Source organism: Daktulosphaira vitifoliae, unplaced genomic scaffold (genome assembly GCF_025091365.1).
Source record: "Daktulosphaira vitifoliae isolate Bord-2020 unplaced genomic scaffold, ASM2509136v1 Scaffold_3, whole genome shotgun sequence".
Lineage (NCBI taxonomy): Eukaryota > Metazoa > Arthropoda > Insecta > Hemiptera > Phylloxeridae > Daktulosphaira > Daktulosphaira vitifoliae.
This window is the reverse complement of record NW_026099574.1, coordinates 35,539,203-35,566,104: the sequence shown is the minus strand read 5'-3', so window position 1 is coordinate 35,566,104 and position 26,902 is coordinate 35,539,203. Positions and strand designations below refer to the sequence as shown.

The following is a 26,902-nucleotide window of genomic DNA, read 5'->3' as shown; positions in this document are numbered from 1 at the left end:
CCAATTTGTTTAGTTTGTGAAGTTACCGGAAAGTTTTCCGATTGTATTTTTAACACCAAATGAGTAGACGCAATGTTATCGATTTTATCAGAATGTATAATATATATATATATATAATCGTAGAAAAAACACTTGATAATTTACAAAATAACTGATGATACAATGTTGATGCACAACATGTTACTACAAGCCCTACTGTTGCATTCATGTTTCGAACACAAAATAATATAACTGCGATTGAATTTAAACGTTGAACGATTTTCATTAAATTCGTATAGAAAAGTGTAAAGGTATGAACAATTTAGTAAAAATGTGCAGTAAATAACAGCAAGTAGTAAACGATAGTAGCTGCGATACATTACAATTCGTAATATATTGTGGTCGTAAGCACGTTGACATTATTAATAATTCATTATGCATTATAATCATCGACAATACTTGGGTCATAATGAGTCCCTATTATTTTTCTAAGACCAATTTTCTCTCAAGCTTAACCGCGTTCGTACGGTTACTACAGTTTTGTTAATTTTATACGTTGGTTAATTATTGATTTTCATATGATTAATGTTATCGCTGCGCTACGAAAATTTTCATAGCTCTACAGTAGAGGAGAATTACTACAGAGAACATTGTACGTACAAGCAAAACGAACGTCATAGGCTAAGGGTCAACAGTTGTACGATTTTTTGGTCATTAGTCATTACACAATATACTTATGTAAAAAGAAAACCGAGAATACTAATTTTAACCCAGACAATTTGATACGATTAGTGAACCCAACGTGACGGATAACAAAAAAATTATGAACGTTGATTTCAGATCGGAAAGCACTCGTTTGCTACGATAATGTCATCACGATAGTATTTCGCACAGTTTTTTGTTGACATTTGTCGAGGCCTTTTTTATTTTGTAAACCGACAACGATACACCATTAGAAATACTGCACTCGGGACCTCGTTGATTAGCTAAATACACATACGTAAAACGACCAGAACAGGAATGATTCCTGTTACATTTGGTTGCTGTGCTGATTACCGTCAGTTTTCATCATTGCCGAATACCCTTAAACGGATTACACTGCGGGGAAGGAAAAGAATAGAAGAATCACGTGGTTCTTGTGGGAGTCGAGCGTAGGTCCAGAGGAGTAGATGGTGGGGATCATTGCTAAGGCGGGACGCGTGGTAGTGCGGTGCGAGAGAGACCAAAGACGCCGGCCGGCCGTCACCGCGCGACATCCCTACCCCGCGGCCAATACGAATCTACCCCACCAAAACGAACACTACCGCAGCCACCCCGTCGTCGTGGCGGCGTCCGCCACCGGCACTGTTCGGCAGTCGTTAGAAAATCGTTCGTGTAGTCAGTCATCGAGTTCACCACACGCCCGGCACATGATTATTTTCGGCGCGCGCCATATAATTTACTAGTATAATTTATTATAAATCATTTTTACAAAGTGCATACGATCAACAATTTATTTTATACTAACATTTTATCTTAGTCGACAATTTTTTTACATTTTATATTAGTATAATTGTACAAAAAAGTAAAATTTATTTGATACTATTTAACGCGAGAACACGCGCAATACATGTGACTGCTTCAGATTACATTTGGACGTAATATTTGTACAATTTTTTTCTATTGCAATTGCCAAGAATTACGCTCGTCTCGTTTTCTAATTGTTGTTGTTGATGTTGTATACGAATTATTTCGGCCGCCGGATTATTGTAATATAGTTTAATCAAGTTAACGTAGAAATTTATTTTTCTAAAAGTATAATATAATAACCGCCGTTTCTCTGACATTAACGTGGTATGCCATCAACTATGTTCGCCGACATGGAATTCTCAAACAATCATCACAGTAAGGTGATCGAAGACACTCGGGCCTTGCAAGTAGCCCTGGAGCTCAGCATGTTGTACATGAACGGTGAGCAGCGTCAAAAATCGGACGTCGTCCCCATGTCTGGTGGAAATTCGGCCATCGCGGATTCCTCGTCGATGGTCTCTCCCAATTACATTCCAAACGGTTTCCCTGAAGAATCGAGAAACAAGAAAAGCCAAAACATGACCGAATGCGTACCCGTACCCAGTTCCGAGCACGTGGCCGAAATCGTTGGAAGACAAGGTGAGAACGTTATTTTATCTTAATTTTTCTCGTCTTCGAGTATTACTCGTTGATAGTATTAAAAATCATGTAAACCGTTGTGTGCAATTGGAATCTATGCCCCAGTGTGTGTGTCGACGGGTCTCGATCGTGGGACACATGTGCGTCAATTATTATTTTTGGAATTCCTGGGAATACTATAATAGTCCGNAAAAATCATGTAAACCGTTGTGTGCAATTCGAATCTATGCCCTAGTGTGTGTCGACGGGTCTCGATCGTGGGACACATGTGCGTCAATTATTATTTTTGGAATTCCTGGGAATACTATAATAGTCCGTCGTATTCTTATCTCGATGATGTGAATCAATCGAATTGCCTATTTTATTATTTCCTGTCGCGGACATTCCGGTTACAAATTTAGACGATACCTTTAGACCACCACTCACTATACTTTGGCTATCATCATACACACAAACCATTAATTGATAAGACGTGTCGTTTAAAGCTCCGTGTTATTTGACGATAACGCGACGATCGTTATTGATCGGTTAACTCTTCGTTCAACTTCCCCCGTCCATTGTCCTATCGATCGTTAATTTAATTCGTTCAAAAAACTAATCGCTCGCGTTTTAATTTCCGATTTTCCTTTATCCTGTTCTTATCACGTCACCGGCAACTCGATCCTGTGACCCTTATACGCTCATTTCTCTGCTGGTGGGTTGTTCGTACGCGGGACGAACCGGTCGTCAAGTTTCACGTTTTGAACAAAAGCGGTTGTGTGCCGGTGCGAACACGTTGTGTGTACGTATAGTGCGAGACAGCTGGCAGGAAATGGTCCCGGAGCGCCTCCTGTTCTCTCCGGGTAAAAGGTCTCGTGGTTACACACAATACGTATCGACGGCGGTTATGTTCAGGTTTGCGTGTGTCAGATGGCGTTTGGGTTGTTTTTTTTTTTATTATTATTTTATTTTAACCTCGGACGACTGTGTTAGACTTCTCGCTTACAACCTTGAAATCGTGTTTATTGAAGACCAAAACTAAAGATGTAATAAAATTTTAGAAATTTTGGTCGCTCCGTTTTTAAATAACGACTTGCCGAGTACAATTGGTAGTTTTCGGTAGCAATGCGCCTGTTATTTTTCATCAATACTACAGTGAAAAACTTCGATTATATTTCTTCGATAAATTGTCTTTACGGGCCCCGGAACATTGACCTATTACGATTGTCGGTTACCAAGGCCACAGTCCTTGGCAAACAAGCACAGTGTTTGTGTCTATGCGCGTGAAAAAAACAACGCGGCAGTCTATTAACCCGGACAATGCTGTTCCGAGTTCCCGCCAAACGAAGGCGCGCACGTTACATTATAATATAAATCTCAAGGTTGTCTATTTCATTCTCTTCATAACGTGTGATAACCACGTGGTGAAGCGGTAAGCGATTTCGTCAACCGGCACTAAAAAAAAATATGTATAAAAATAAGAAACATTATTAGCAGTGTACTGTTCATCAGACGTACGATCGTCTTAATGATTTTTTTATTTTCCGGTTTTTGTTAGACATCCTCTGACCACCAACCACGTCGTGTATTGTTCTTTATTATTATTACTAATAGTGTATTTGCTCTGCACCGGAGTTTTGGTGTGAGAAATGTGAAATAAAAAAAAAAAATTGGACCGTTTCTCCGACAGATACCGAGAATGGCAGCTGTGTCCGCCGCCTCCTCCGTGGGGTTGTGGACCACATTTCGGTATCACAATGCTTTTTGTACCTGTTCACCGTCTCTACCTGTTTGAACCGTGTGACCCGAAGTCCGTCGGTTATTTGAGTGTGTGCGCGAACCTATATTTCCATCAGTTACCGTATTTTCTGTACACAACAATACGCAGTCTTTTCTCTGGCATTTAGGAATTTTTATTAATAGGTACACAATCTGTCGGGGCTGGTAGTTATTTTACCTTGGCAATGGATATTTTATCTAAAAATATTTGTGTGTACAACTCTTCGTTTCTTCAAAACTAACATCTCGTCTCCTAAGTAAACTATTTCTATTTTAAATTTCGCTTCTTTTAATTATTCCATTTTTTTTTTTCACACAACTATCAAACGTCGTATTAAAAGAAAGTCGGCACGTGTAAAAGGGTCGCACGCCCCTACCAAAATAAAAATAAAAAACGGCCATAGTCTCTCTGCGTGTGCAAGAGACAAAATCGATATTGCAGTCTGGGCTGCCGTCGTTACGACCACCACTACTACCATTTCGACGAATATATTGCTAGGGTGTGTCAATTCCCTTAAACCCTTCACTGAAAATTACCACCAAAAAACTTGATGCCCGAGAACTTTTCGATCGATTAAAAAAAATAATTAACAATATTTTATTTTTACCCGCCGTCTTGATAATATTTCAATCTTTAAGCATTTTCAATAGTTTTTATATCAATAATTTATTTAGTGTACCCGACCTAAATTTTCTTACGCTGGACCTGAATATTGGTGGTTCTAGTTTATCGCGTTGTTGGGTACTACTGTTTTTATATTGTATATCATTAAGGTTGACCGCCGCCGTTACCCCGTTTGGGTGTATCGTTCGCTCTCCACTGTACTGCCGCATTAAAGTTAAAAAAGAACGATTATTATTTTGGTGGTGTGTTGAAGAAGGCTATACTAGCGTGAAAACGCGGCCGCTTTTACCCCTCTTACAATATACCATTTCCCCATGACAACGGATGTTGTTGCCTTGGATACCGCCGCACCCTCGTCTTCGTTTTAAGCACAGGCGGCGGCCGGCGAAATCCAAGCTCACGTGTGTGTGCGTTTCGCGCTGGTCGGCCATGGTAAAGTGTAGGTGGTGGTGGTAGTCTTTACTGCCGGCGAATTGATTTGTGTAGGCCGTTAACCCCGACGCGCATTGACCTCCCCACCATTCTTTAGTTTGCACTTTCGTCGCGCAGTATTTTTTAAATGTGTGGTTGAACTTTAGGTGAGTGTTTACTCCCCTCTCTAAACAATGCTAAAATCTGTCGAAATATTCGAAAAATAAAAGACTGCGTTTTTAAACTGGTCATTTCCTCGTCGAACCCCATTTCCAGATAAAAATATTTCGCCTGAAAAATATTATCCGACCGTAAAACACTTGACCGCTGTTTAATCTAAATATTTATGTAGAATTGCATTATTGCTTTATGTATATATATATACATAATTTCCTTCAATGGTGGGCAATATAATGAACGATAAAGCGGCGGCGGTTTTAACTCAAATAATCGTATGTTACGTTTAATATACCATTGAGGCCGTCGTCGTTTGGCAAGGTTGGAAACGAAGCTCCGGTTGAACTGCCTCTACCAAGGTGAGCGGCGTTTTCTTCCATCCTCGTATTGATAAAATACGTTCTCCCGATTTACCCGTCGGACTCGTTCGCGGTAAACTAGAGGGGATGAGTCGGGGAGTTTCTATTAATATCGCTCATTACGAACTATTATTAACAAAATTATTTGAAATGATTTAAAAAAAAAATGCTTAATATAGTTTTTGCATTATTTTCAGGCTGCAAGATCAAGGCCCTGCGCGCCAAAACAAACACGTACATTAAAACTCCTGTACGCGGCGAAGAACCAGTATTTGTGGTGACTGGACGTAAAGAAGACGTAGCCAAAGCAAAGAAAGAAATACTGTCAGCGGCTGAACATTTTTCACAAATAAGAGCTTCTCGCAAGAATTTGGCTGGTACCCTATCGCCACCAGGCCCACCTAGTGTTCCTGGACAAGTTACAATTCAGGTAAGAGCACTCTTGTGTGCATTTTATTTTAGTTTGAAGCTATTAAAAAAATATATTATTTTATATTTAGGTTAGAGTACCTTACAGAGTAGTGGGTCTGGTTGTTGGTCCAAAAGGTGCCACTATCAAACGTATCCAACATCAAACTGGTACATATATTGTAACACCATCACGTGACAAGGAACCTGTATTTGATGTCACTGGCTTCCCTGATAGTGTTGAAACTGCCAAACGTGAAATTGAAGCTCATATTGCTTTACGGACAGGCAATGGTTTGATGGATGATGAAAACGGTGTTGCCCTTGCTGCCTTGTGCAAAGCTAATCCTCTTGCTGGTTTATTTGATCTTACAGACTCCATGGGCCCAGCTATTTTATCCGGGAGTTCAGGATGTAGTTCGGGATCAGTAAGTTCATGTGGGTCTGGGATTTCTGCACTTGGCGATTTGGGTAATATTTGGTCAGATGAAGGTATTGGCGGAGAGTCTCCATCTTTTGAAAATGTTGGTTTGTGGGGCTTTATGGGATCTTCCAGGCCTTCACCAGCCAGTTCAACTTCACCTCCACCATCAAAAAAGACTTGCTTTGTGTGTCATATGAGAGACATTGATGCAGCACTAGTACCATGTGGTCATAATTTGTTCTGTTTGGACTGTGCATCTAATGCTTGCGACTCAAATGGTGTTTCTAGTTGTCCGGTATGTAAAATGCCGGCCCGCCAGGCTATTCGCATAATCTCCTAAACATATTATATATATATAGTACCATAAATAAATCCCTTTTATTTAGTACCTAAATGATTCCTAAAAACAAATCCAAAACAACTAGTATTAAAGTTAGATTATAGATTAAATTACATTATATATTGCTCTATTTAGTGGAACAAAAAAAGGGATTCAATCAAAGGCTGATTGATTTAACTGACGAACATTACAAAACGAGTCATTTTTATTTAATTATTATTATTAAATTATTATTCTTTTTTAAAGAATTTTTTATTATTATCCATTTGGTTATTGTGTATTTTGTTGATAAAATATGTTATTTGTTTAATTTTTTTCTCTAAAATTGACTGACGATCTCTATGAGAAGTCGTTACTTAAATGTTCTCAAAAGAAAACATGACATAATTTTAAATATTGATTTTGCCAGTGTTAGTGATTAATAATTTATTATCAACAATTTTTTTCTCTTTGAGTTTTTTTTTTTTAATAGGTGTTAGATTTATAAATGCAATTACTGTAACAAATGTTAAGAGTTTGTTTCGGTTTTATTAACGACTGTGTAAGTTATAAATAATATTGTATACTGACATATCCCTTGTTAAGTTTTTTTACAAAACAATTTAAAGAAATTAGCAGCACCTAATCTCCAATACTGTTGGAACTCGGTGCTAAAATATAATTTTTTTTTTTTTAACAGTTTACTTAAATTTTAACAAACACGTATGCAAAGGAAATATATATACATTTATATTATATAAAAAATTCTTAAAAGCTTAAAGTTTTATTCATATAAGCCATGTTCATTTTTATTTATTATTTTTCTTACATTATATTATTATTTCTTTTTTACTTATTAATACAACATAAAGATTTCTATTTAAACATATATATATATTTTATAAAATATTAATGAAAAAAAAAAAACAAAAAAAATTATTTCACTCCGAAGCGGCACATTTTAATAGAACAGGTGTGGTGATCGGGCTGTGATTTTAACTGCCAATTTTTTTTCCATTACCTCGACACCCCACCAAACATAACGTAAATTTAGACATTTTTTTACTAGCTAATTAAAGCTCAATTTAACCAAAATACAATCATTTGTTAGAGTAAAATATATTAAAAAGTATAGGTTATGGTATATATGTATCTCCACCACTCAAAATTTAAAGACTGTTTGATCATTTTAATTAATTTACCACCAAGGGATGACAACTTAATTTAGTAATTAATTAATACATGTATGAGTGTGTGCATATGCGTGTAAAGGGCATTTGCAACAATATAGATCTTAATTTTATATTGTATTATATACGTATAAATAATTTATAATTTTATATTTAAATGAAGACATATTTTATTATTGTAAGTCCTAATATTGCCAAATTTTTGACCCTTAATATTAAAATGTGCCATTTCGTGTTTTAAATAAAAGATATTTTTTTCCATAATAAATTGTTTACATTTTGATATGTAGCATCATTAATTGTATTGAAAATTTATATATATATATATAAAATATAATTAAACTTAAATTTAATGTCTAAATATTCTTATAATATAAATTATATAATTATTATAGCAATGATGTTGTGTAGGAACTTTTGGTTTTTAGAGTGATTGAAGGAAATGTTATTGTAACTATTTACATACTCTCTTATATTATGCAAAAAATTAAATATATAAAAAAAAGTTTTCGTTTTCTAGAGATATTATACTTAAACAAATTGTATATTTTTGTTATTTATTAAATATTCCCTGCCCACCCACCCCAATAAATATTACCCATTCCCACCCTTACTGCATTGTTAAGTATGTAGGCTATTTAGTTAACTTTATTTTTATTATTTTTTATACTTTTTTATTTCATATATTTATCTGAAGAAAAAAATAATTTAGTTATTTACATTTTAATTATTAAATATTTATATTATTTAGTTGTGATGTTTTATTTTTTAATGTATTTGATGTTAATATTAATACTTAAAAAAATATACCGAACTAGTATTATTTATTAGGATCTTTTGTTTATTTTTTTATTTAAACATTGTTCAGGTTTATTTCTTAGTGCACATTTTTTATTCATATTATTTTTATTTAAATAGAAATAAAAACCTTATTGCTTTTTATATTTTGTGTTTTTTATTTATTTATTTTAAGTTCTTTTGAAAATGTTGGTTTGTGGGGCTTTATGGGATCTTCCAGGCCTTCACCAGCCAGTTCAACTTCACCTCCACCATCAAAAAAGACTTGCTTTGTGTGTCATATGAGAGACATTGATGCAGCACTAGTACCATGTGGTCATAATTTGTTCTGTTTGGACTGTGCATCTAATGCTTGCGACTCAAATGGTGTTTCTAGTTGTCCGGTATGTAAAATGCCGGCCCGCCAGGCTATTCGCATAATCTCCTAAACATATTATATATATATAGTACCATAAATAAATCCCTTTTATTTAGTACCTAAATGATTCCTAAAAACAAATCCAAAACAACTAGTATTAAAGTTAGATTATAGATTAAATTACATTATATATTGCTCTATTTAGTGGAACAAAAAAAGGGATTCAATCAAAGGCTGATTGATTTAACTGACGAACATTACAAAACGAGTCATTTTTATTTAATTATTATTATTAAATTATTATTCTTTTTTAAAGAATTTTTTATTATTATCCATTTGGTTATTGTGTATTTTGTTGATAAAATATGTTATTTGTTTAATTTTTTTCTCTAAAATTGACTGACGATCTCTATGAGAAGTCGTTACTTAAATGTTCTCAAAAGAAAACATGACATAATTTTAAATATTGATTTTGCCAGTGTTAGTGATTAATAATTTATTATCANATAAATAAAATATATATTATAAATGAAATTAAGTTGTATTAGATTTTAAAAATTATATAATTATGTTTTTGTGTATCCATTTATAATAATATATTATAAAAAAAAAAAAAAATGACTTGTAACTTAATTATAAAGATATCCTAATTGTTTTTTTTTCAATATAAAAAGTATATTATGATAAGATTCCTATTTTTATTTATTTGAAATGTAGAGAAGCTATAGCTATAATCGTATAAGTTATAATTGAAAGTTCTGGTGCAATGACCAGATACATCCATTTTCTTGAAAATTAATTTTTACTAATTTTTATTTTATACAATAAAAACTGCTTTATAAAAAGGTACAAAAAAAGATGTACTATAATTTCTGAAGTAGTTAAAACAATAAGACTTGTCTTGTTTGCTATACTTCAATCATAAGCCCAATTTTAACAAAACTCTTAAAGGGGCTTATTACATATAATTGACATCTCAAGTTTTTTTATATAAGCGTGTATTATATAAATATATGATAATAAAATATTACATATATCGAAAAACAGTCTTAAAAATTAAAAAAAAGTTAAAGAATAAAACGATTTCTTTTTATCAGTAAAAATAATAAAAACAGCCAAAAGTATATTGTTTAACAAATGGTTCTAAAATAAATTTTAATTAATTTACGAATAGCACTCAAAATTATTGCATGTATAACAAGGAACATTAAAATGAGAACTAAAACATACTATTTATAGACATATTTTTAAATACTTGTGTAGTTAGTTAAATCAAATTTTAAGTCTTCTGCCAAAACTTGTAAACTTATTACCTACATAAGAACAACCATTTTGTAATAGATTAATAGTAGCCGAGTGGATTTCGACATATTTAATAACTGAAATTAAAATAACTTCTAGCTTGAAAAACACTATAACCTAATCAATCTATGTTAAATTTTGGTATAGACATACATTGGGAAATGAGTTATTAGTAACTACCAAAAAAATGGGTCTCAAGTAAGTTCCAGTGCAAGACATCTATCATTTCAATAGAACATTTGAATGAGCAAGATATGAGTGGCTGCATAATATTATACCAGAATGTACTTTTAAGTTTGTGGAAAGCTGATTTGAAGTTAATTTAAAGTGATTAGAAGTATCTCAATCCGATTGAAATGAGTAGTGGCAAATATAATAATTAATATTTAAAAATTAGTTGTTGTGTTGCATTTAACTGTATCAGTAATCAAATGTTTTTACACTGAACTAATTATTAGTTAATAGTAACTTTCAGTATAGAAAAAAATTTCATTTCTTTTAATCTAATAAAATTTTTAAAGTCATATCTCAACCATACCACTTAACTTTTTTTATAAAATTGTCTTGAAATAACTAACAAAAATAATTGTTAATTCTAACAAAACAAAAAATATCTCAAATAATATCATTATTATACTATTACTAAAAATAGTATGTATATTTTAATCATATAATCAATACAATTGAGTTGAAATATATGACAAATACAGTATATAATTTTATAATATTAATAAATTTTTAATGGAGCTTATGAGATGTTTTTTACTGAGAGTATTATTGTTGACTTATAAAAGCAAATTTTTTACAGGTAAATAATTTTTAAATCAAAAATTACTAGAGATAAAAAAAAATTATTAACATATAAATGTTTACAATTGTCAATCCATTACATTTTACTATATAAAAATTAAATTTTAAAAGTGCAATTTCTTTAATTTTAGATATTGTATATTCATTTGATTTTCCCCATGACCTCTTGAAGACGTTTTCTTGCTGTAATGACTCTTTCTTCTTGACTTTTAATATCCTCTATAGTAACATTCACTTCCTAAAAGAAAAAATTTAAGTTAAACCATTGCATATTTTAAATTTACATTTATTAAACTAACTTGTACAAGAGGTTGATCTGGAATTCTATACACAATTTCTTTGTCATATTGAGATCTCAATGGTGGTTGACCAGTAACTGGCATGGCACAAACATGCAAGGCGGTAGCAACACTTTGTAATAAAGTTTCATCTGTAACATGTGGTCCAGCTGGTCTTAATAATCCAGTCCATTTTGTACCTAATTCATAACCATCTTTTTCTGAGGCTCTTATTCCTTCCAACCTTTTTTCCCAGAAAACCTTAAAAAAATCCATCTTTGAACATAAAAGTTAAAAAAATTTAAAAAAAAAAATAGTGTACTTGTCTTGGTTTTTCTTGACGTCCATGTTTAAAATCTGATTTAACTTTGCCTTCTTGGTTTTTATGTACAGTAACCGGTTGTTTGAAAATTGATGCAGTTTGTCTTATAGGAGGAACTAAAGCACCTTCACTCCTTATACCACGACTGTAATATTTTATAAAATTAACAAAATACTCATTTAGTATATTTATGTGTTACGAGTATGAGATTTTAATAGTAGATCAATAGGCCAATATTATGTAATTGGTCTATCCCAACTAATATTTATTTATTACACAAATTAACAAATGTATAAAGTAATTGATTTAAACATTCCATTTATATATTTTTAAATTTGATAAACTACTGATAAATTGAATGAAAAATACATTTATTATACTTTAATTTTTTTTTTTTAGCTTAACATAAAGATTTAACAAACATTTTTGTATAAAATTTACCATAAAATTTCCATCTCTTCCGCTTGTGTCTTAAGATACAATATTTGTTCTCGTCGTTTTTCAGCCCGCTTCATTCGCGATATTCTTGCTTTTGTCTCAAGTGATCTTTTCTTTAACCGTGGCATGATCAACTTTGAAACGACGAACTGTAAACTACTTATACACTTGTAACTAACTTATACAAAGAATAAAAACATAAGTTTAAAAAAGAGAAATGACAAATACAAAATTACTTGAGTAATATTTCTAACAAATTTTAAAAAGACATTTTTAACAATTATAATTTTATCTAATAAAACGCCTGTAATACTATTAAAAACTAGCACAGGTAAATAGTGTGTATTTATCTTAATAAAATATTGTTAAATTAAATGCAAATAATTATTCAAATAATTAATTAAAAAAAATTATTATTGTTTACACTGATAACAATATTTTATAAATTATTACTATCACATTTTAACATAGTATAGAATGATTTCGAGGAATGTGGTAAGCAACAAACGTTTTACTATCGATATTATTCATATCAGAAAACTCTTGTATCTTTATCTAACCAAGTTTGAATTTCTCCGTTTTCTAGCGTTGCTAATGTTTGCCACTGTCAAATTTCTTTATCAAATTATTACGTAACCATATTTATACCAATTTTAATAAAACAGTTTTATTATTGGTAACGGGTGTTGAATCAAGATAAGATAACGTGTAAGACATTTGAAATTAAATTTGATGAATTTGTTAGACTTTGTTATAATGAATACCTTATATAAATCAATTATATGAAATAATTTTAATTTAAATACTATTCATAAATTATACTTAATATATTTTCATTTATGTTGTTTTTAAGCTCAATAATTATTTTATCTTAGAACAATAGGATATTAATGATTTGAGTCTAAATTTTCTACAAGGTAAGAAGTTAACTTATAATTACATTGTATATATTTATATTCTGTCTTCTTAGTTATCTATTATTTTCAGTAAATCTATTTATATTATTTTATAATTTCGTAGTATAATTGTGGTATTCATTTATCCAATCAATTATCAGTAATTTTCTCTAATTTTAAACAAAAACTATACTAAATATACATCCCAAGGCATATTTAAAAATTCATAATGGAAAGATTGGTAATGATAACAGAAATTTTTATATCAGCATTGCACAATAAATGAGTGAGACACATGCCCTGTGTCTCCCTCTAAATATGCCACTCTATACATTATAGTGTTACATTACATTACTGTATACTGTAAATTTTATTGTTATTGGTGTAAAAGGTTACAAGTAAACAAAATTTAATAAAATACCAGTTTTTAGAAGTTAACCAGTCTTTGACTATGTTTATGTTTAAAACACCATAGGGTCATTTTAAATGTTTGAAAAAGAAATTTTAATTTTCTTAAAAATTTATTTAAAAGTAACATCCTTGAATGCTGATACAAATAGGTATTCATAAATTATTTTTCAAAATATGTACTAGCAATCCTTGTAATTACTATCCAAAGACATTAAACTTTTAATTAAAACTATTTTCAATTTAATATGTATAGTATAGAACAGTAGATAACTATGTTATTACTAATACATAGGTATACAATTCATTATTAAATATGAAAATATATACAATATCTAAAATTCAAAAAGAAAAAAATATATAAATAAACACAATATATTACATTTTATGGGAATAAACTAATAAAATTAAACATTCTGTATCACAATGTCCAATAGAATATTAATAGGCGATGATTTTTAATTAATTCTAAAATTTAAACTTTCCAACAAATAAAATCATTTCTTACTTAATAAGTTGTGTGTTGTATAAAATGTTATATTTTTTAGGTGATTTGTGTCAAATTATCATCATGACGTGTAATTGTGTTGATGCAATTGTACCATCATTATTTGGTGTACAAACATTATTTGCTGCTCGACATACTTCGGAATCTTGTGGGACTAACGGTCTACCTTTAACTCCTAATTCTATTACAATTTTAGGTCGAGCTCAAAAGCTTCGTACTTTAAGCCATCCAAATTTAATTTTACATTTAGATTTTATACGCCAACAACACGGTCGTATAATTATAGTGTCTCAATATTTCAACCGTTCTTTATGGACTGAATCCAGTAATTGTTCATTACTATTGCCATTGAATAAAATTTTAAGTTGGATTCATGAAGTTCTATTAGCTTTAAGTAATTTAAATACTAATGGTATTGTACATCGTTTTTTAACTCCGCAACACATATTATTGGATGAGGAAGATAATGTAAAATTATTTAATTATGGTATTTATTATATGACTGATTATGGTAAAAATATTAGTTTTCCCATAGGGAAATTGAAGTATACTGCGCCTGAAGTGTTAGTGCTTGATTATACTAAGCATAAATCTGGTCCTAAAACTGATTCTTGGTCAGTAGGAATCATTATGTTGGAATTAATTCTCGGAGCACAGCTTTGGCCAACTCTCAAATTAAGTCAAGTAATTAGAAAGGTATTGTCTTTGACTCATTGTTCAGATATTGTAACTAGGTTAGCTCGAGAGATGGGTCGATTATCATTGTACCAATCATTACCGAATGAACTCAAAGATTTTCTAAATAAATGTTTATGTATTGATGTTGGCAAAAGAATGTTGCCTAAAGAATTAAGTACACACTCAGTGTTCTCCCTATATGGTTGTTCCAAAACATTGAGAAATAAGTGTTATGCGTGTAAACATCCTTTAAGACAAATGGAACTTTCTCAAATTTATTATTTATGGAAGTTAGCTGGAGGTGATGTAGAATGGGCTCTTAAAAAAGGAGGATTGCTACGTAATGAATCATCTGTATTACTATTACCAAGGTTAATTACTCTTGAAGGAACCTTGTATGGTAGTATACGAAATCAAAGTTCACTAATGGATTTACAAGTTGTAGAACTCTCTTTAGATTTACTAGCAAATCGTCTGCAACATTTAAAAATTACTGATTATTACCCATCAATTGATGAAATAAAAGAGCGTTCAGATGTTACTGATACACTACCTTTAGTTATTCGTGAAAAGGATACAGAATATCAATTTCATAGGATAATATTGTTTGACCGATTACTGTCAGTTTATCCTCATAAATTTGATAAATTAATTGTTGAATCTAAAAAAGATATTCCACCTTATTATAGGGGAGAAATCTGGTCATGTCTTTTAAAAGTATCTGGCGATACAGAAAGTGAATATTTAGCTATTGATAAAGAAACTGCTGGAGTGACAGATAGACAGATAGAAGTAGACATACCCCGGTGTCATCAATATAATGATCTATTATCATCACCTGTTGCCCACAAGAAATTAAAAAGAGTATTGAAAGCATGGCTTGTTAGTCATCCTAAGTATGTTTATTGGCAGGGTTTGGATTCTTTGTGTGCACCTTTTGTGTACCTAAACTTTTGTGAAGAACATATAGCTTATGCATGTTTAACAGCTTTTGTGAAAAAGTATTTGAATGATGTTTTTCTAAAAGATAACTCTGCTGTTATTCGTGAATATTTAGTTAAACTATCACATTTAATTGCATTCCATGACCCCCAATTGGCAAACCATTTAGATGATAAAGCGTTTATACCAGATTTGTTTGCTATACCTTGGTTTCTTACAATGTTTTCCCATGTATTTCCATTGCATAAGATATTCCATTTATGGGATAAATTACTTTTGGGTGATTCATCTTATCCATTATTCGTTGGATTTTCTATTTTAAATCAATTACGAAATACATTGTTGAATTCTGGATTTAATGAGTGTATATTATTGTTTTCTGATTTGCCAGAAGTTGATATCGAAAAATGTGTTACCGAATCTTGTAAATTTCATGATAGTACCCCAAGATCAATTACTTTTAGAAAACACGAATTAAGATTGGAGACACGAGAATGGGATCCATGTTTAACTTATGAAGTATTACACAATGAATTTTGTCCACGAATAAGTGTATATGATTTATTGGAGCTCAAAAAATCAAATAATAAGTTTTTAGTTGTAGATACTCGTACTCAAAATTTATTTGTAGAAAGAAGTTTACCTGGGAGTGTGAACATATTTGTAACGGAAGAAGATTTAAAAAATGAACAATTTGATTTAACCCCTAGTCCAGAACTAAGTGCTTTGGTGAACAACAAAGGCAGTGTGTTAGTAGTAGTAGATAGCATTCGTGAATTGGAAAAAATGAAAAAGTTTAGTCGATTTTTAGTACTAAAAGAGTATCCAAAAGTTTGCTGTTTACATGGCGGAATAGAATCTCTCGAACAACTTAATTTGTTAGTACCTGCAATATTATTTTGATACCAAATTAATAGTGTTTGTTATTTATTATGTTTAATAAATGTTAATTATTACTCTGTATTATATATTATTGAACATTTAAATTTTAAGAATTATTTATTATTACTGTTGAAATATTTGTATAAAATATTAATGTTCCTTACATTTTAATAAATTTATGTAATTTATAATTTATTAATCTTTCCAACTTCACGTAAATTATAATACGCATTAAATTTTTTTTTCGTAATATAAGTTACACAATAGCTGAAGTAAAATGCAATCAACTTTAAATTATATGTCGTATATTTTTAAAAAATTGATAACAAATATTTTCTTATTTGAATTATACCAAAAAAAATAATCGAAAAAAAGTTGTTGCAAATGTCTTTAATTTTTTTAAAAGTCTAGGATTGAACATTTTCTAATGACCTAGTAATACAATTAAAAAAAAAAAAACTAGTTTTTGAACAAACTCAAATTTTTGATAAAAATTGCTAAAAAAATTTTAGAGCTTATTAAAATTAATCCAAGCTCAATTATTACATACATTTTTGTTTAAAAAATTGATTTAGTCTATAAACATAATTATGAAATCTTTTGTGCAATATTACTGAATATTTAAATTCAGAGGCATTTTATACATACAATAATATACATTACTTAAAATGAATGTTAGTAACTAAGTTTAAATATTATAAAAAAAATAATTAAAGAACTTTTTCTTTTATTTAGAAGCTCGTGCTGTGTAAAGTACAATGTTTTGTATTGAACGATAATCTAAGAATTTGTATTGTATCTGAGTTGCTGTTCAAATCTGATTTCTTTTTTATATTAAATAATTAAATATGACATATTATTTACTTTTTCATTGAATAAAAATTCATTTTTAGTATATTTTTTAGATGATTATAATTTGGCTTTTAACGGGAAATGGGTTGGTCAGTAAGTGTGCGAATTAATCGGCCCCATTCTAATTTTCACTAAAAATTATAATGGAGCATTGTCGCCCTGTAAATGACGCCCCTTTTTAAGTTAAAGAACATCTGCATTGTATTTCATTTTTTAAAAATGGTGTTGAGTATCGGGAGTGGCATGGGTCATATGACCTGAAAAATCAATAAGCACATGACTGCATTGAATGAATGCTCACTCATTACATACCGTAACATAGTAGAGATCGCATAAGTTTAGTGTAAAATTTTTGTACGTATATAGTTATGATAGATAAATTCAGTATGCATACAATGATAAGATTTCATATTAATAAATAAAACTATCAATTAGTAATTATTATTATTATTATTTAATTTTATAAATTACTATAATTTTTAAATAAACTAAAGTAGATTGTTTTATTTTTGGTGTATTAACATAAAAAATGATGTTTAATAGTTTTGAAATAATTAGTAAAAATAATTAAATTACTTAACAAACCCATGTTAAAAATTACAGGTTTCATTTGAATGTTAGGCAAATCATGAGGCTATTATTACTCCGACATGGCGGTAGTGAGAGTACAGAGAATTCGAGTATTCCGTCACAAACCGTCTTTAAGAATTTGGGGTTGGATAGTCAAGGTACTGCCGTTTTTGCTGGTGTTGCTTGTGGTCTTTGCCATGTGCTTCATAGCCCTAACTCACGTGAGAGATAAATAATGATTTTATTACTACTTATTGTTTTGTATTTACATTTTTATGCAATTATGTTTTAGGTCCCTATTATACAAAAAAACAATCAATCAGTAAAGAATCATGTTCGAATGACAAAATTAAAATCGGAAGTCAGTACTTAAATATGTTGAATTCTGCTTCTATAGAGACAATAGTAGATCCTAAAAATTAATTACATTTTTTTGGGGAAGTAGGAAGAGATAAAACAATATTATAAAGAAGTTTACCGTTAGGTTTATTACACAAAATTAAGAATTAGAGTGTGGTATTATAACCCCTACAGACAAATTTATCAAGCTACATCCATAGTATTAACATTCACTGCACAAATATATTTAGTGGTTGTTTCATGGATGTATTTATCATGTAACCACGATATTTATTAGTTATTTAAGATTTCTAGAAGATATCTTTGAGACATTGTAAAATAGTTCACTTTTTTTTATATAAATAACTAATTAATAATTTTGAACAACGTTATCTTACCTTTTATTTCACGGTATAGAAATAATTTTCTAAAAAGTCTCCAAATTATTAATAACTAATTTATAATAATGTGAACAGTAAAAATCAATGCATTACAGGGCGCTTTTATTTCCAATTTCTCTTTTCTAAATATGCCACTCATTATAATTATATTATAATTTTCAACTATTAGATTTAAAATTTATAAATAATAAAAATTACATTTATTTAACTTCTATAATTTGTATGTTTAATTGTTAGACTATAAAAATTTACGTTTTTGTCATTTTAAGTTTTTTTAATTTTAACTATTATAGCAAGATAGCAGTCTATCATCTAATGACTTTCAATTAGAGCGTTTAATGAAGATTAAACCAGAAAAAATTAATTTGTTTACTTCTCGATTAAAACAAGAAGCCAAATATTATTGTTCAAAAAAGTTTACTGAAATCAATGAGAATTCTGATAAATCAAAAATAATAACAGAAAAAATAGGACCATGCCGTCCAAAAGTATGGTGTGCAAAATCCCCTCCAGTTTTATGTAAGTATTTTTTAAGATTGTGTACTTTTCAAATATTTATTTTTGGAAATCTTATAGAATATATAATTTCATTTTTAAACAATACCAACGTATATATTTTAGTAATAACAATAAAACTATTATCTAATAAAATGAATACATCCATAATTCTTCATAATTTCATTAGTTGTTTACAACTCTATAATTTTGGCTCACTAAAATCTGTAAAACTATTAACTTTTAGGGTCGCGTACTTAAATTTTGGTGCTGAGTTTTAATATTTATTTACTTTTAACATGTTGAGGCAAACCTTTCTGGATTTGGTGTAGAGGGTTACTGCCTTCCTTAGACAATAACTTATTTTAGAGAATACTCTCTAAAAGTCATATATTTGATAAAGTGATTGTAAAAAGTGGGGTAATTTTTTTTTTTATACTACTACAACCTATATAATCTATTACTGCTAATTTCATTTGCTCTAAAATGTTATACTTACACCTAATAACTGAATATTGCTTTTCTGATTAATTCAGAAAATATACATAGTTTTATTTTCAATCATTAATTAATAATTTTAAATTATTAATTGATAATTATTTTATACATATTTATTAAACCTATAATTTTAATTGATTTTATGGTATATTATAAAGAGATAACAATTGTGAAGAATGTTTTTTTTAATAGATGGAACTGAAAAATTGAAAAGTGCTGCTATAAATTTGACTGAAGAAGAAATTATTGATGCTGTTGGTATAATGGGTATAGGAGGTTCTTGGGCACCAGAAGATTGCAAAGCTAGACATTCTGTTTGTATAATAATACCTTACAGAGATAGACAAGATCACTTATGGACACTTTTACATAGGCTTATACCTTTACTTAAACGACAACAGTTGGATTTTAAAATTTTTGTTGTTGAGCAGGTTGGGATTTTATATAACATTCATAAAATAAAAATTATGTATATATTTTAATAATTATAGGTCAGTAATGCAACTTTTAATAAAGGTGCTATAATGAATGCTGCATTCTTAACCATTTATCGTAACTATGGCCTTCGTAATGCAGATGATTGGCACAAAGGATTGTACAACTGTTACATATTTCATGATGTAGATATGCTGCCTGAAGATGACAGGAACATGTACAGTTGTTCAAAATTCCCAAAACATTTGTCAGTAGCAGTGAATGAATTTAAATATAAGTAAAATCATAAAATAATACACGAATTTTATGCAATTTAATTACTCAATGAACATTTTTAGATTGCCTTATCATCACCTTGTTGGTGGAGTATTTAATATTAGACCAAAGCACTATTTTCGTGTTAATGGATACTCTAATCTTTTTTGGGGTTGGGGAGGTGAAGATGATGATATGGGATACAGGTTTGTAACAAATGAGCAAACAGTATTTAAAAATATGTTCAGTTTTTTTTTTGTTTAGAATTGAACATGTGGGTTTACCTATCACACGACCACCAGAACATTTTGGACGTTATACAATGGTGAAGCATATTAAACGTAAACCTCTTGCTCATGCTGTTCGCCTGAAATTAGTACATACTAGCCAAAAACGATATAAATATGACGGACTTAATACATTGAAATATAAAGTATGCAGTGTTGATTCAGAAAAATTATTTACTAGAATATTAGTAGATGTTGGAGATATACCTGATTATGTGCGATCTTTTGAAACTAAACAATCTTCTACCAAAAAAAAAAACCAATAGTACCAATTTTATTAATTTTTATTATTTTACATAATTTATTTATACTACCTTTGTTTTTATATTGTGTAAAACAATAATTCTCTGTTCTATAGTTAATTGATACTTCCAAATATCATATTAGATGTTAATTTGTGATAAATAATAGATTTGCATGTATAAATTTTATACTAAAGAAAATTAAAAAATTGTTATACATATTTGATAAAATGTCCAAAAAAAAAAATTGTTGTTATAATAGTTATTTAATTAGAGTATTATTTTTATTAAATTAAAATGTACTTATCAAATTACTATTATCTTCCAAAGATATATTTTTTTTTGGTTTAATATAATTTAAAAAGGTATTATTCTTATATATTATTTACAATTCTAAAAATAAGTAAAACTGTTATGAAATTTTACAAAAAATTTACATTTTCAAGAAAAAAAAATTTATTTATCTGGGCAAAAAGTAAACTTTAGCTATAATTAAAATTACTCTACGTGTAAATACTAAGTAGATTTTTGACTGTTTATTTATTTTTTTTATAAAAGTTTCGCTAATAGACGACATTTTAGGCAAATAAAAATTCTCAATATTATAACTATGGGACATCTAAGAGTAATTGTATAAACATAAATTTTATAATACATATAAAATAGAAAGAAAATGAATAGTCCATTTTTACTTATAAAATCAAGTAACATAGACTATTTGAAATTGAAGGTAAAGAATAATGATAATTCATACAAATCAATGCTTTTTAAGTAAAATATCTTCTATTTTATTAAATTAATAGTAAAAAATAGTACTTTTAAAACTAAATACACAATAGAAAATTGTTTATATAAATATTTGAATTAATAATTATAATACAGAAAATAAAGACTAGAAAAATAAAAAAACAGTAGGTGAATCAACAAATATCCTAAATAATAAACAAATCTAAGATTTAACTGATAATTTAATTTAAAAACTAAATAAATATCACAAGAAACATGAGATGTTAAAAGAAGTTTGTTAGGAACTTAAGAATCTTAACTACACTTATAATTTCCTAACAAGTATTAATTGAAATAATTATAATAAACATGAGTTTTACTATGCCATAAGCAAAGTCTGCTAATTAAATGCAAAAACTGTCCTAAATAATATGTAAAATATTATAAAAAGAAAACAAATTTTGGAGTAAATATAGAAAGAAAATTAGCAAAGAAATTATTTCAATAAAATTTAAATTTAATAAACTACTAAAATTAATAAGCTTTAAATTAATTTTATTATTAATAAGAATAATTTTAAATAAAATTATATGAGTAGTTCCTTTTATAAGTCAACAAAAATTTAAGTTATTCATTTTTAATTTAATAGTTTTAAGTTAAAATTATAAAAATAAGTTTTAATCATTTAAAACAAACATCGTATCAGATTACTATAGTTTAAAACAAATTTCATCTAATACAAACAAACCCATTTAAAATCTCTAAAAAAAAGTTATAAAAATATAAAAATATTTTTATTGAACAAATAAAAAAATCTTTAAAGAAATTTAAATTAGTACAATACATAAAATATAAATAACTAAAACTCAATTTTCATCAGATGTGTAACGACCAACAACAATTGTTCTGAGTATTGATCCTACTTCATTTGGATCATGTAAAGCTTCACCTAACATTTTTTCTACATTCCTCATAATGGTCATTTTTTGATAGTCTTGTAAGGGATATTCTATTTTTTCAATAGGTCCAGTCTTAAATTATTTTAAAGTTCTTATATTAATATTATTATTCTTAGAATTTTGTCCAACTTACTTACTTTAAACCAAAAATTAATGGATACAGTATAACTACTACTCATTAATGACTCAACATGGTGAAACCAATAAATAGGAATATACAAAACATCTTTAGGGCCTACAACAACTTCATAACCACAAGCGTCTTTGAACTTAGGAAATTTTATATAATCTGGATTATCAAAGTCTACCTAAATACATGAAATAAATTATGTATCTATCAAATTACAAGTTTATACATTATTTCTTACTTGACTTTGACGATCATAAGGATGGTGAACTGGGTGTGGATATAAACATTCAAACTGACTAGGAGGAAATAAAATAAAACGCTTATGTCCCCGTACAACAGCAAACATATTTTGTTGTTCATCATAATGGCATGGAGTGATATTTCCTGAAAATAATTGAATTTAACTTAGATAATTTTGTTTAAAACAATTAATTTTGAGTTAAATTGTATTTATTTAAAATGTATTACCTTCTTGGGAAATGAGAAGAAGATTGGATGTAAGTGGACCCCACTTACAAATTTTTTGTTTTGATATAACCCAGTCCCAGTTGAACATTACAAAATCTCTAACAATATGATGTCCAATTGAATTATTTAGTGCTTGTTGCATGTACAATCTAATATTTAAGTATATTCATATATAAGTCAGTTAACCAATTTAAACAATAAAAAATTAGCACAAATTAATTGTATATGTTTCCATAGATATATCTAATAGTTAAATACTGTACATCACAAATATTCAATATGAATGGTTTAAATAAAACAAAAAAAATATATTTTATTAGTTAATGAAATATAAATATATTTTTTTTTATTAATTGTTGTTGAAGCACATATAACAAAAATGGATGAAATCATAAATTTTTTAAAAGAAGAAAATAATAATGATGAGGAAGATGATTTTTTTGGTTTTAAAGCATCAAAAAAGAGAGTTAAAGCTTTACAGGAAGAGAAAAAAGCTAAAGATATAGAAAGTAAAATATTTTATGCAGTAAATAGAGTATTTGTAAATCATGGAGATTCGTATCATGGAAAATATATAATACAAGTACAAGATATTCAATTGATTAAAATGATAACTTTAGCATAAATTATATAACCTTTTGTAGGAGTTAAATCAAACATCATTAGAAGAAATTGAGCTTTATAATGAAAATAATACATTGGATGAAGAGTTTAATGAACAAAATTCAATAAATAAAAATGTTCAGGAAATCAGAATTAAATCAAATCAATTCAGTAATTCAGAAAACTGTACTATAATTAAAACAAATTAAAAAACATTTGTTTGGTTTTTTACATTTTAATTGAAGGTTATAAAATAGAATCTGAAACTCAGGACTATACAAGAGAAAATAAACCTAAAGTAAAATTGTTGACATATGGAGTGAAATCTATTAATTATGATGTTATTACTACATTAAAAAATAAAAACATGAAGAATTTCAAAAATGTAAGGATAAATTTGTTTATTAAATAAATTATATGATTTATATAAATAAAAACAATCTAATGAGATTTAAATAAAATAAATAGATTATCAATATAGTTAGAAAATCATTATTCTTGTCATAACATTTTTATGTTAAATATAAGTTTATTTGTACTATTTTTAAGATAAGTTCTTATGGTTATTATAATTTGAAGATTTATTGTTCAATATAGAATAAGAAGTCAAATATAACAATAGTTAAATTTTCAGTAAAAAATGCCTACAATAAAACACAGGAAAGTATTTTAATGTTATACAATGTTTCATTTTAGTATGAATACCTGAAATCACTTAAAAAAGTAATTGTACCAAATAATAAGATTATGTTAATGAATGACATAAAAAAATGCTCAATAGTTGTATTTGATATATCAATAGATGATACTCAAATTTTTGAAGCAAAACAATCTATAAAAGGTAAATAAATTTTCAAAAAACAATAGTTATTATTTCTAAACTTCTTCATGATAAATAATAAATCACAAAAACTATGATGATTAAATCAGTTATGGTTTGAAGTAATGACCAATAAAAATTATTTCTATAATAAAATAAAAAGTAAATCTGACTTACATTTTTTTTTATAATAAAAAAAAGAATTAAGAAATAAAAAATAAGCATGGGTTGGTAATAAATTGTGACCAACTCTAAGATGATAAAATTTCTATTAAGAATTAAATTATGGAACCAGGAAATATTGATCATATTTTATAATGGTGTATAATGGTACAAACTTTTCTGTATCACTTGAAGTAGATTAAGATAAAGCAGACCATATACTTTGCTAAGCACTCAATAAAAGATTATGAAAAAACAGAGAAAGTTTTCAAAATAAATAGACTTAATTTATGGTAGTAACAAAATAGAATACGAAGGGTCAAGGAGGTCTGCTATTTCATTGGCCAAAATACTTACATAACTAGAAATCAAATGAAAAAGAATCGATTTTCCAACTGAATCTTTTTTATTCTTTTTAAATAATAGGAGAAAATTTGACTGAGAAAGAAATTGTAGAGCTAAAAGATATTATTGGAAAACAAAATAATAATAATAATATACTGAATCTCCAAATACTGAACTGTCAGCGTAAATTAAACATATGAGAAAAAAATATTATTAACATATATTTTTGGTAGAGACCTAATGTTATCAAGTGAAAAGTTTATAAAAGTTGAATAATATAGATTGATGGAATCAATATAAGTAAATAAACAGTTCAAACATATAAGGAAGTCTCGTATAAAATTTATAAATAAATGGAGAGATAGAAGAAAGAGAGAAACAAATGGAATCAAGAATAGAATGTGATTTTGGAACATAACACTTCATTGAATTGATGATAGAAAAAAAAATGATTGAAGGGATGATAATGCTTTTAATGAAAATTTAAATGCCTAATGTTGGAGGAAAATTTTAAATTAAACAATTATTAAAAAACAACTTGACTTTCTAGTTCTATTGCAAGTATAAAATATAACCTGTCCAGAATCACTAATACTTTTTAAAAATGTTTAGGGTGATTAGATATAGTTCTAGATTTCTTTTTGTCTCCTTTTCAATAAATATGATTTTTTTATCTCAGAGACAAAGAAAAAATATTAAGTTAAGCTCTACTGAAGAAATTAAAAAATAATTATCTCATAAAGAATTTTAGAATGTTTTAGATATAATAACGTTAAAAAAATATCATATACTTTTTTGTTAATGTAATCCAATGGGTAGCCACATTATTAGATACAATTTAAGAATACCATATAAGATGATACATTTATCTTTGAGCACTTGATCTTTCTTAAAATAATAATATTAAAAACATTTGGTGGCTTAATTTTAAATTAAGTAATAACTTTTTTGGAAATTATAAATGTTGTCATAAATAGATTATGTATCTATTTATATGAACCTAAAGATATAATTCACAAATTAAGAATTATATGCAATTAAAAAAACCCAGCACAGGGGGTTCGCGGCACAGTGGTGACATGGCATAATTGAATCAAGTATAATGATATCTGACAGTGATTAAAATCACTATAAAAAAAAAACGCTTCGATTCAAATCTTTATATAGTGTTTAATTTTAAAAAATTGGTGTATTATTCCAAAAGCTACATGATCTGCTAGTTCCTTATTAATATCCTGATTAAGATAAAGTATGTCGAATGAAAAAGGGATTATTAAAAAATATTATTTCTCATAATAAAATTGTGTTGATCCATACACTTTTCAATGTTATAGCATTATAAAGTTAAAAATGTCAAAAATAAAATCAAGAATTTTCATACAAAAATAGTATTTGGTAGCCATTTTCACCACAAAGACAAGTCCAGAGGTCAAATTTTTTTTATCCATAATAAAGTACATTACATTAGCTTTAATTTAAGATATATATAAAAGTGTCAGACATTCCGGAACATTTTCAAAAGTTAAGTTGAAAAAGTTGTAATTTTAAATCCCCCCCTGTGGGCAGGTTAAGTGTCAGATTTACAAAAAAAATATACCAAATGATAAGTAAAGACATCAAGCATTTATAAAAAAAAAAATTATATTGATATGTTCATTTTTGATAAAGTTAACAGCAGTTTTTAGTAAAAAAAATTTCGAAAATTTCGAAAATTAGCGAATTTTAAATTTGTAATTTTTTTGGAGGTTTCCCCCATTTACGGGGAACGAGGGAAATTTTTTCAATTTTTGAGAGTAATGTCTTCGACTAGATATGATTTGTGATCTATTGACGTATCGTTAAAAGAAATCCGTTTGGTAGGAGCTGAGAAAAAGTGGTAACTGACAAAAAAAAAAAA

At 28.2% G+C, this 26,902-nt stretch overlaps 6 protein-coding genes across 12 annotated transcripts in view; 4 read left to right on the top strand and 2 right to left on the bottom strand.

The window, feature by feature from the left end:
• The first annotated feature begins 1,320 nt into the window (after positions 1 to 1,320).
• LOC126900277 (RNA-binding E3 ubiquitin-protein ligase MEX3C) lies at positions 1,321 to 9,411 on the top strand. Of its 3 annotated transcripts, none has more exons than XM_050675879.1 (4): positions 1,321 to 2,127; positions 5,655 to 5,887; positions 5,958 to 6,584; positions 9,160 to 9,411. In XM_050675879.1, the coding sequence occupies exons 1-4, from the start codon at positions 1,815 to 1,817 to the stop codon at positions 9,190 to 9,192; spliced, it is 1,206 nt and encodes a 401-aa protein (XP_050531836.1). In that variant the 5' UTR covers positions 1,321 to 1,814; the 3' UTR covers positions 9,193 to 9,411. The 3 variants fall into 3 exon arrangements, with proteins under 3 accessions (XP_050531836.1, XP_050531835.1, XP_050531834.1); XM_050675878.1 differs by lacking the exon at positions 9,160 to 9,411 and adding an exon at positions 6,765 to 7,595; XM_050675877.1 differs by lacking the exon at positions 9,160 to 9,411 and having other exon boundaries at positions 5,958 to 7,595.
• Positions 9,412 to 10,982: 1,571 nt separating this feature from the next.
• On the bottom strand, positions 10,983 to 12,512 carry LOC126900473 (methyl-CpG-binding domain protein 2). Of its 2 annotated transcripts, XM_050676200.1 has the most exons (5): positions 12,341 to 12,512; positions 12,108 to 12,260; positions 11,667 to 11,811; positions 11,366 to 11,605; positions 10,983 to 11,304 (listed from the first exon to the last, which is right to left on the bottom strand). In XM_050676200.1, the coding sequence occupies exons 2-5, from the start codon at positions 12,230 to 12,232 to the stop codon at positions 11,209 to 11,211; spliced, it is 606 nt and encodes a 201-aa protein (XP_050532157.1). In that variant the 5' UTR covers positions 12,233 to 12,260; positions 12,341 to 12,512; the 3' UTR covers positions 10,983 to 11,208. The 2 variants fall into 2 exon arrangements, with proteins under 2 accessions (XP_050532157.1, XP_050532154.1); XM_050676197.1 differs by having other exon boundaries at positions 12,108 to 12,511.
• A 73-nt stretch (positions 12,513 to 12,585) lies between these two features.
• On the top strand, positions 12,586 to 19,014 carry LOC126900471 (TBC domain-containing protein kinase-like protein). Of its 4 annotated transcripts, XM_050676195.1 has the most exons (5): positions 13,377 to 13,560; positions 13,957 to 16,414; positions 17,874 to 18,061; positions 18,133 to 18,201; positions 18,874 to 19,014. In XM_050676195.1, exons 1-5 carry the CDS (start codon positions 13,545 to 13,547, stop codon positions 18,879 to 18,881), a joined length of 2,739 nt encoding a protein of 912 aa, XP_050532152.1. In that variant the 5' UTR covers positions 13,377 to 13,544; the 3' UTR covers positions 18,882 to 19,014. The 4 variants fall into 4 exon arrangements, with proteins under 4 accessions (XP_050532151.1, XP_050532153.1, XP_050532150.1 ...); XM_050676194.1 differs by lacking the exons at positions 13,377 to 13,560; positions 18,874 to 19,014 and adding an exon at positions 12,586 to 13,021 and having other exon boundaries at positions 18,133 to 18,832; XM_050676193.1 differs by lacking the exon at positions 18,874 to 19,014 and having other exon boundaries at positions 13,375 to 13,560; positions 18,133 to 18,833.
• Positions 18,919 to 20,816, top strand: LOC126902131 (beta-1,4-N-acetylgalactosaminyltransferase bre-4-like). Its single transcript, XM_050679156.1, has 5 exons — positions 18,919 to 19,099; positions 19,766 to 20,004; positions 20,065 to 20,285; positions 20,347 to 20,469; positions 20,528 to 20,816. Exons 1-5 carry the CDS (start codon positions 18,919 to 18,921, stop codon positions 20,814 to 20,816), a joined length of 1,053 nt encoding a protein of 350 aa, XP_050535113.1.
• Positions 20,817 to 22,103: 1,287 nt separating this feature from the next.
• Positions 22,104 to 26,902, bottom strand: part of LOC126900466 (hypoxia-inducible factor 1-alpha inhibitor) — an 11,463-nt gene continuing 6,664 nt past the window's right edge. The window contains exons 3-6 of the mRNA XM_050676186.1: positions 23,076 to 23,224; positions 22,846 to 22,991; positions 22,615 to 22,785; positions 22,104 to 22,549 (exon numbers count right to left, since the gene is read on the bottom strand). Coding sequence (XP_050532143.1) covers positions 22,385 to 22,549; positions 22,615 to 22,785; positions 22,846 to 22,991; positions 23,076 to 23,224 — 631 coding nt within the window. The 3' untranslated portion in view covers positions 22,104 to 22,384. The remainder of the gene's footprint in view (positions 22,550 to 22,614; positions 22,786 to 22,845; positions 22,992 to 23,075; positions 23,225 to 26,902) is intronic.
• Positions 23,354 to 26,902, top strand: part of LOC126900465 (adenylate kinase 7-like) — an 8,335-nt gene continuing 4,786 nt past the window's right edge. Inside the window, exons 1-4 of the mRNA XM_050676184.1 lie at positions 23,354 to 23,658; positions 23,720 to 23,864; positions 23,924 to 24,063; positions 24,375 to 24,519. Of these exons, the coding sequence (XP_050532141.1) occupies positions 23,455 to 23,658; positions 23,720 to 23,864; positions 23,924 to 24,063; positions 24,375 to 24,519 (634 nt within the window). The 5' untranslated portion in view covers positions 23,354 to 23,454. The remainder of the gene's footprint in view (positions 23,659 to 23,719; positions 23,865 to 23,923; positions 24,064 to 24,374; positions 24,520 to 26,902) is intronic.

What these genes read in the sequence shown, in the direction of transcription:
- LOC126900471 (XM_050676193.1), top strand. An exon ending in TCTCTCGAACAACTTAATTT is followed by an intron (nt 16,415 to 17,873) that starts GTTAGTACCTGC and finishes TAAAAATTACAG; the next exon opens with GTTTCATTTGAATGTTAGGC. An exon ending in GCTTCATAGCCCTAACTCAC is followed by an intron (nt 18,062 to 18,132) that starts GTGAGAGATAAA and finishes ATTATGTTTTAG; the next exon opens with GTCCCTATTATACAAAAAAA.
- LOC126902131 (XM_050679156.1), top strand. Translation starts at nt 18,919, where the DNA reads ATGAAGATTAAACCAGAAAAAATTAATTTGTTTACTTCTCGATTAAAA. An exon ending in AAAATCCCCTCCAGTTTTAT is followed by an intron (nt 19,100 to 19,765) that starts GTAAGTATTTTT and finishes TTTTTTTAATAG; the next exon opens with ATGGAACTGAAAAATTGAAA. An exon ending in GATGATGATATGGGATACAG is followed by an intron (nt 20,470 to 20,527) that starts GTTTGTAACAAA and finishes TTTTTTGTTTAG; the next exon opens with AATTGAACATGTGGGTTTAC.
- LOC126900277 (XM_050675877.1), top strand. Translation starts at nt 1,815, where the DNA reads ATGCCATCAACTATGTTCGCCGACATGGAATTCTCAAACAATCATCAC. An exon ending in CGAAATCGTTGGAAGACAAG is followed by an intron (nt 2,128 to 5,654) that starts GTGAGAACGTTA and finishes CATTATTTTCAG; the next exon opens with GCTGCAAGATCAAGGCCCTG. An exon ending in CTGGACAAGTTACAATTCAG is followed by an intron (nt 5,888 to 5,957) that starts GTAAGAGCACTC and finishes TTTTATATTTAG; the next exon opens with GTTAGAGTACCTTACAGAGT.
- LOC126900473 (XM_050676200.1), bottom strand. Translation starts at nt 12,232, where the DNA reads ATGCCACGGTTAAAGAAAAGATCACTTGAGACAAAAGCAAGAATATCG. An exon ending in GTCAAGAAAAACCAAGACAA is followed by an intron (nt 11,606 to 11,666) that starts GTACACTATTTT and finishes GATTTTTTTAAG; the next exon opens with GTTTTCTGGGAAAAAAGGTT. An exon ending in CAGATCAACCTCTTGTACAA is followed by an intron (nt 11,305 to 11,365) that starts GTTAGTTTAATA and finishes TTTTTCTTTTAG; the next exon opens with GAAGTGAATGTTACTATAGA.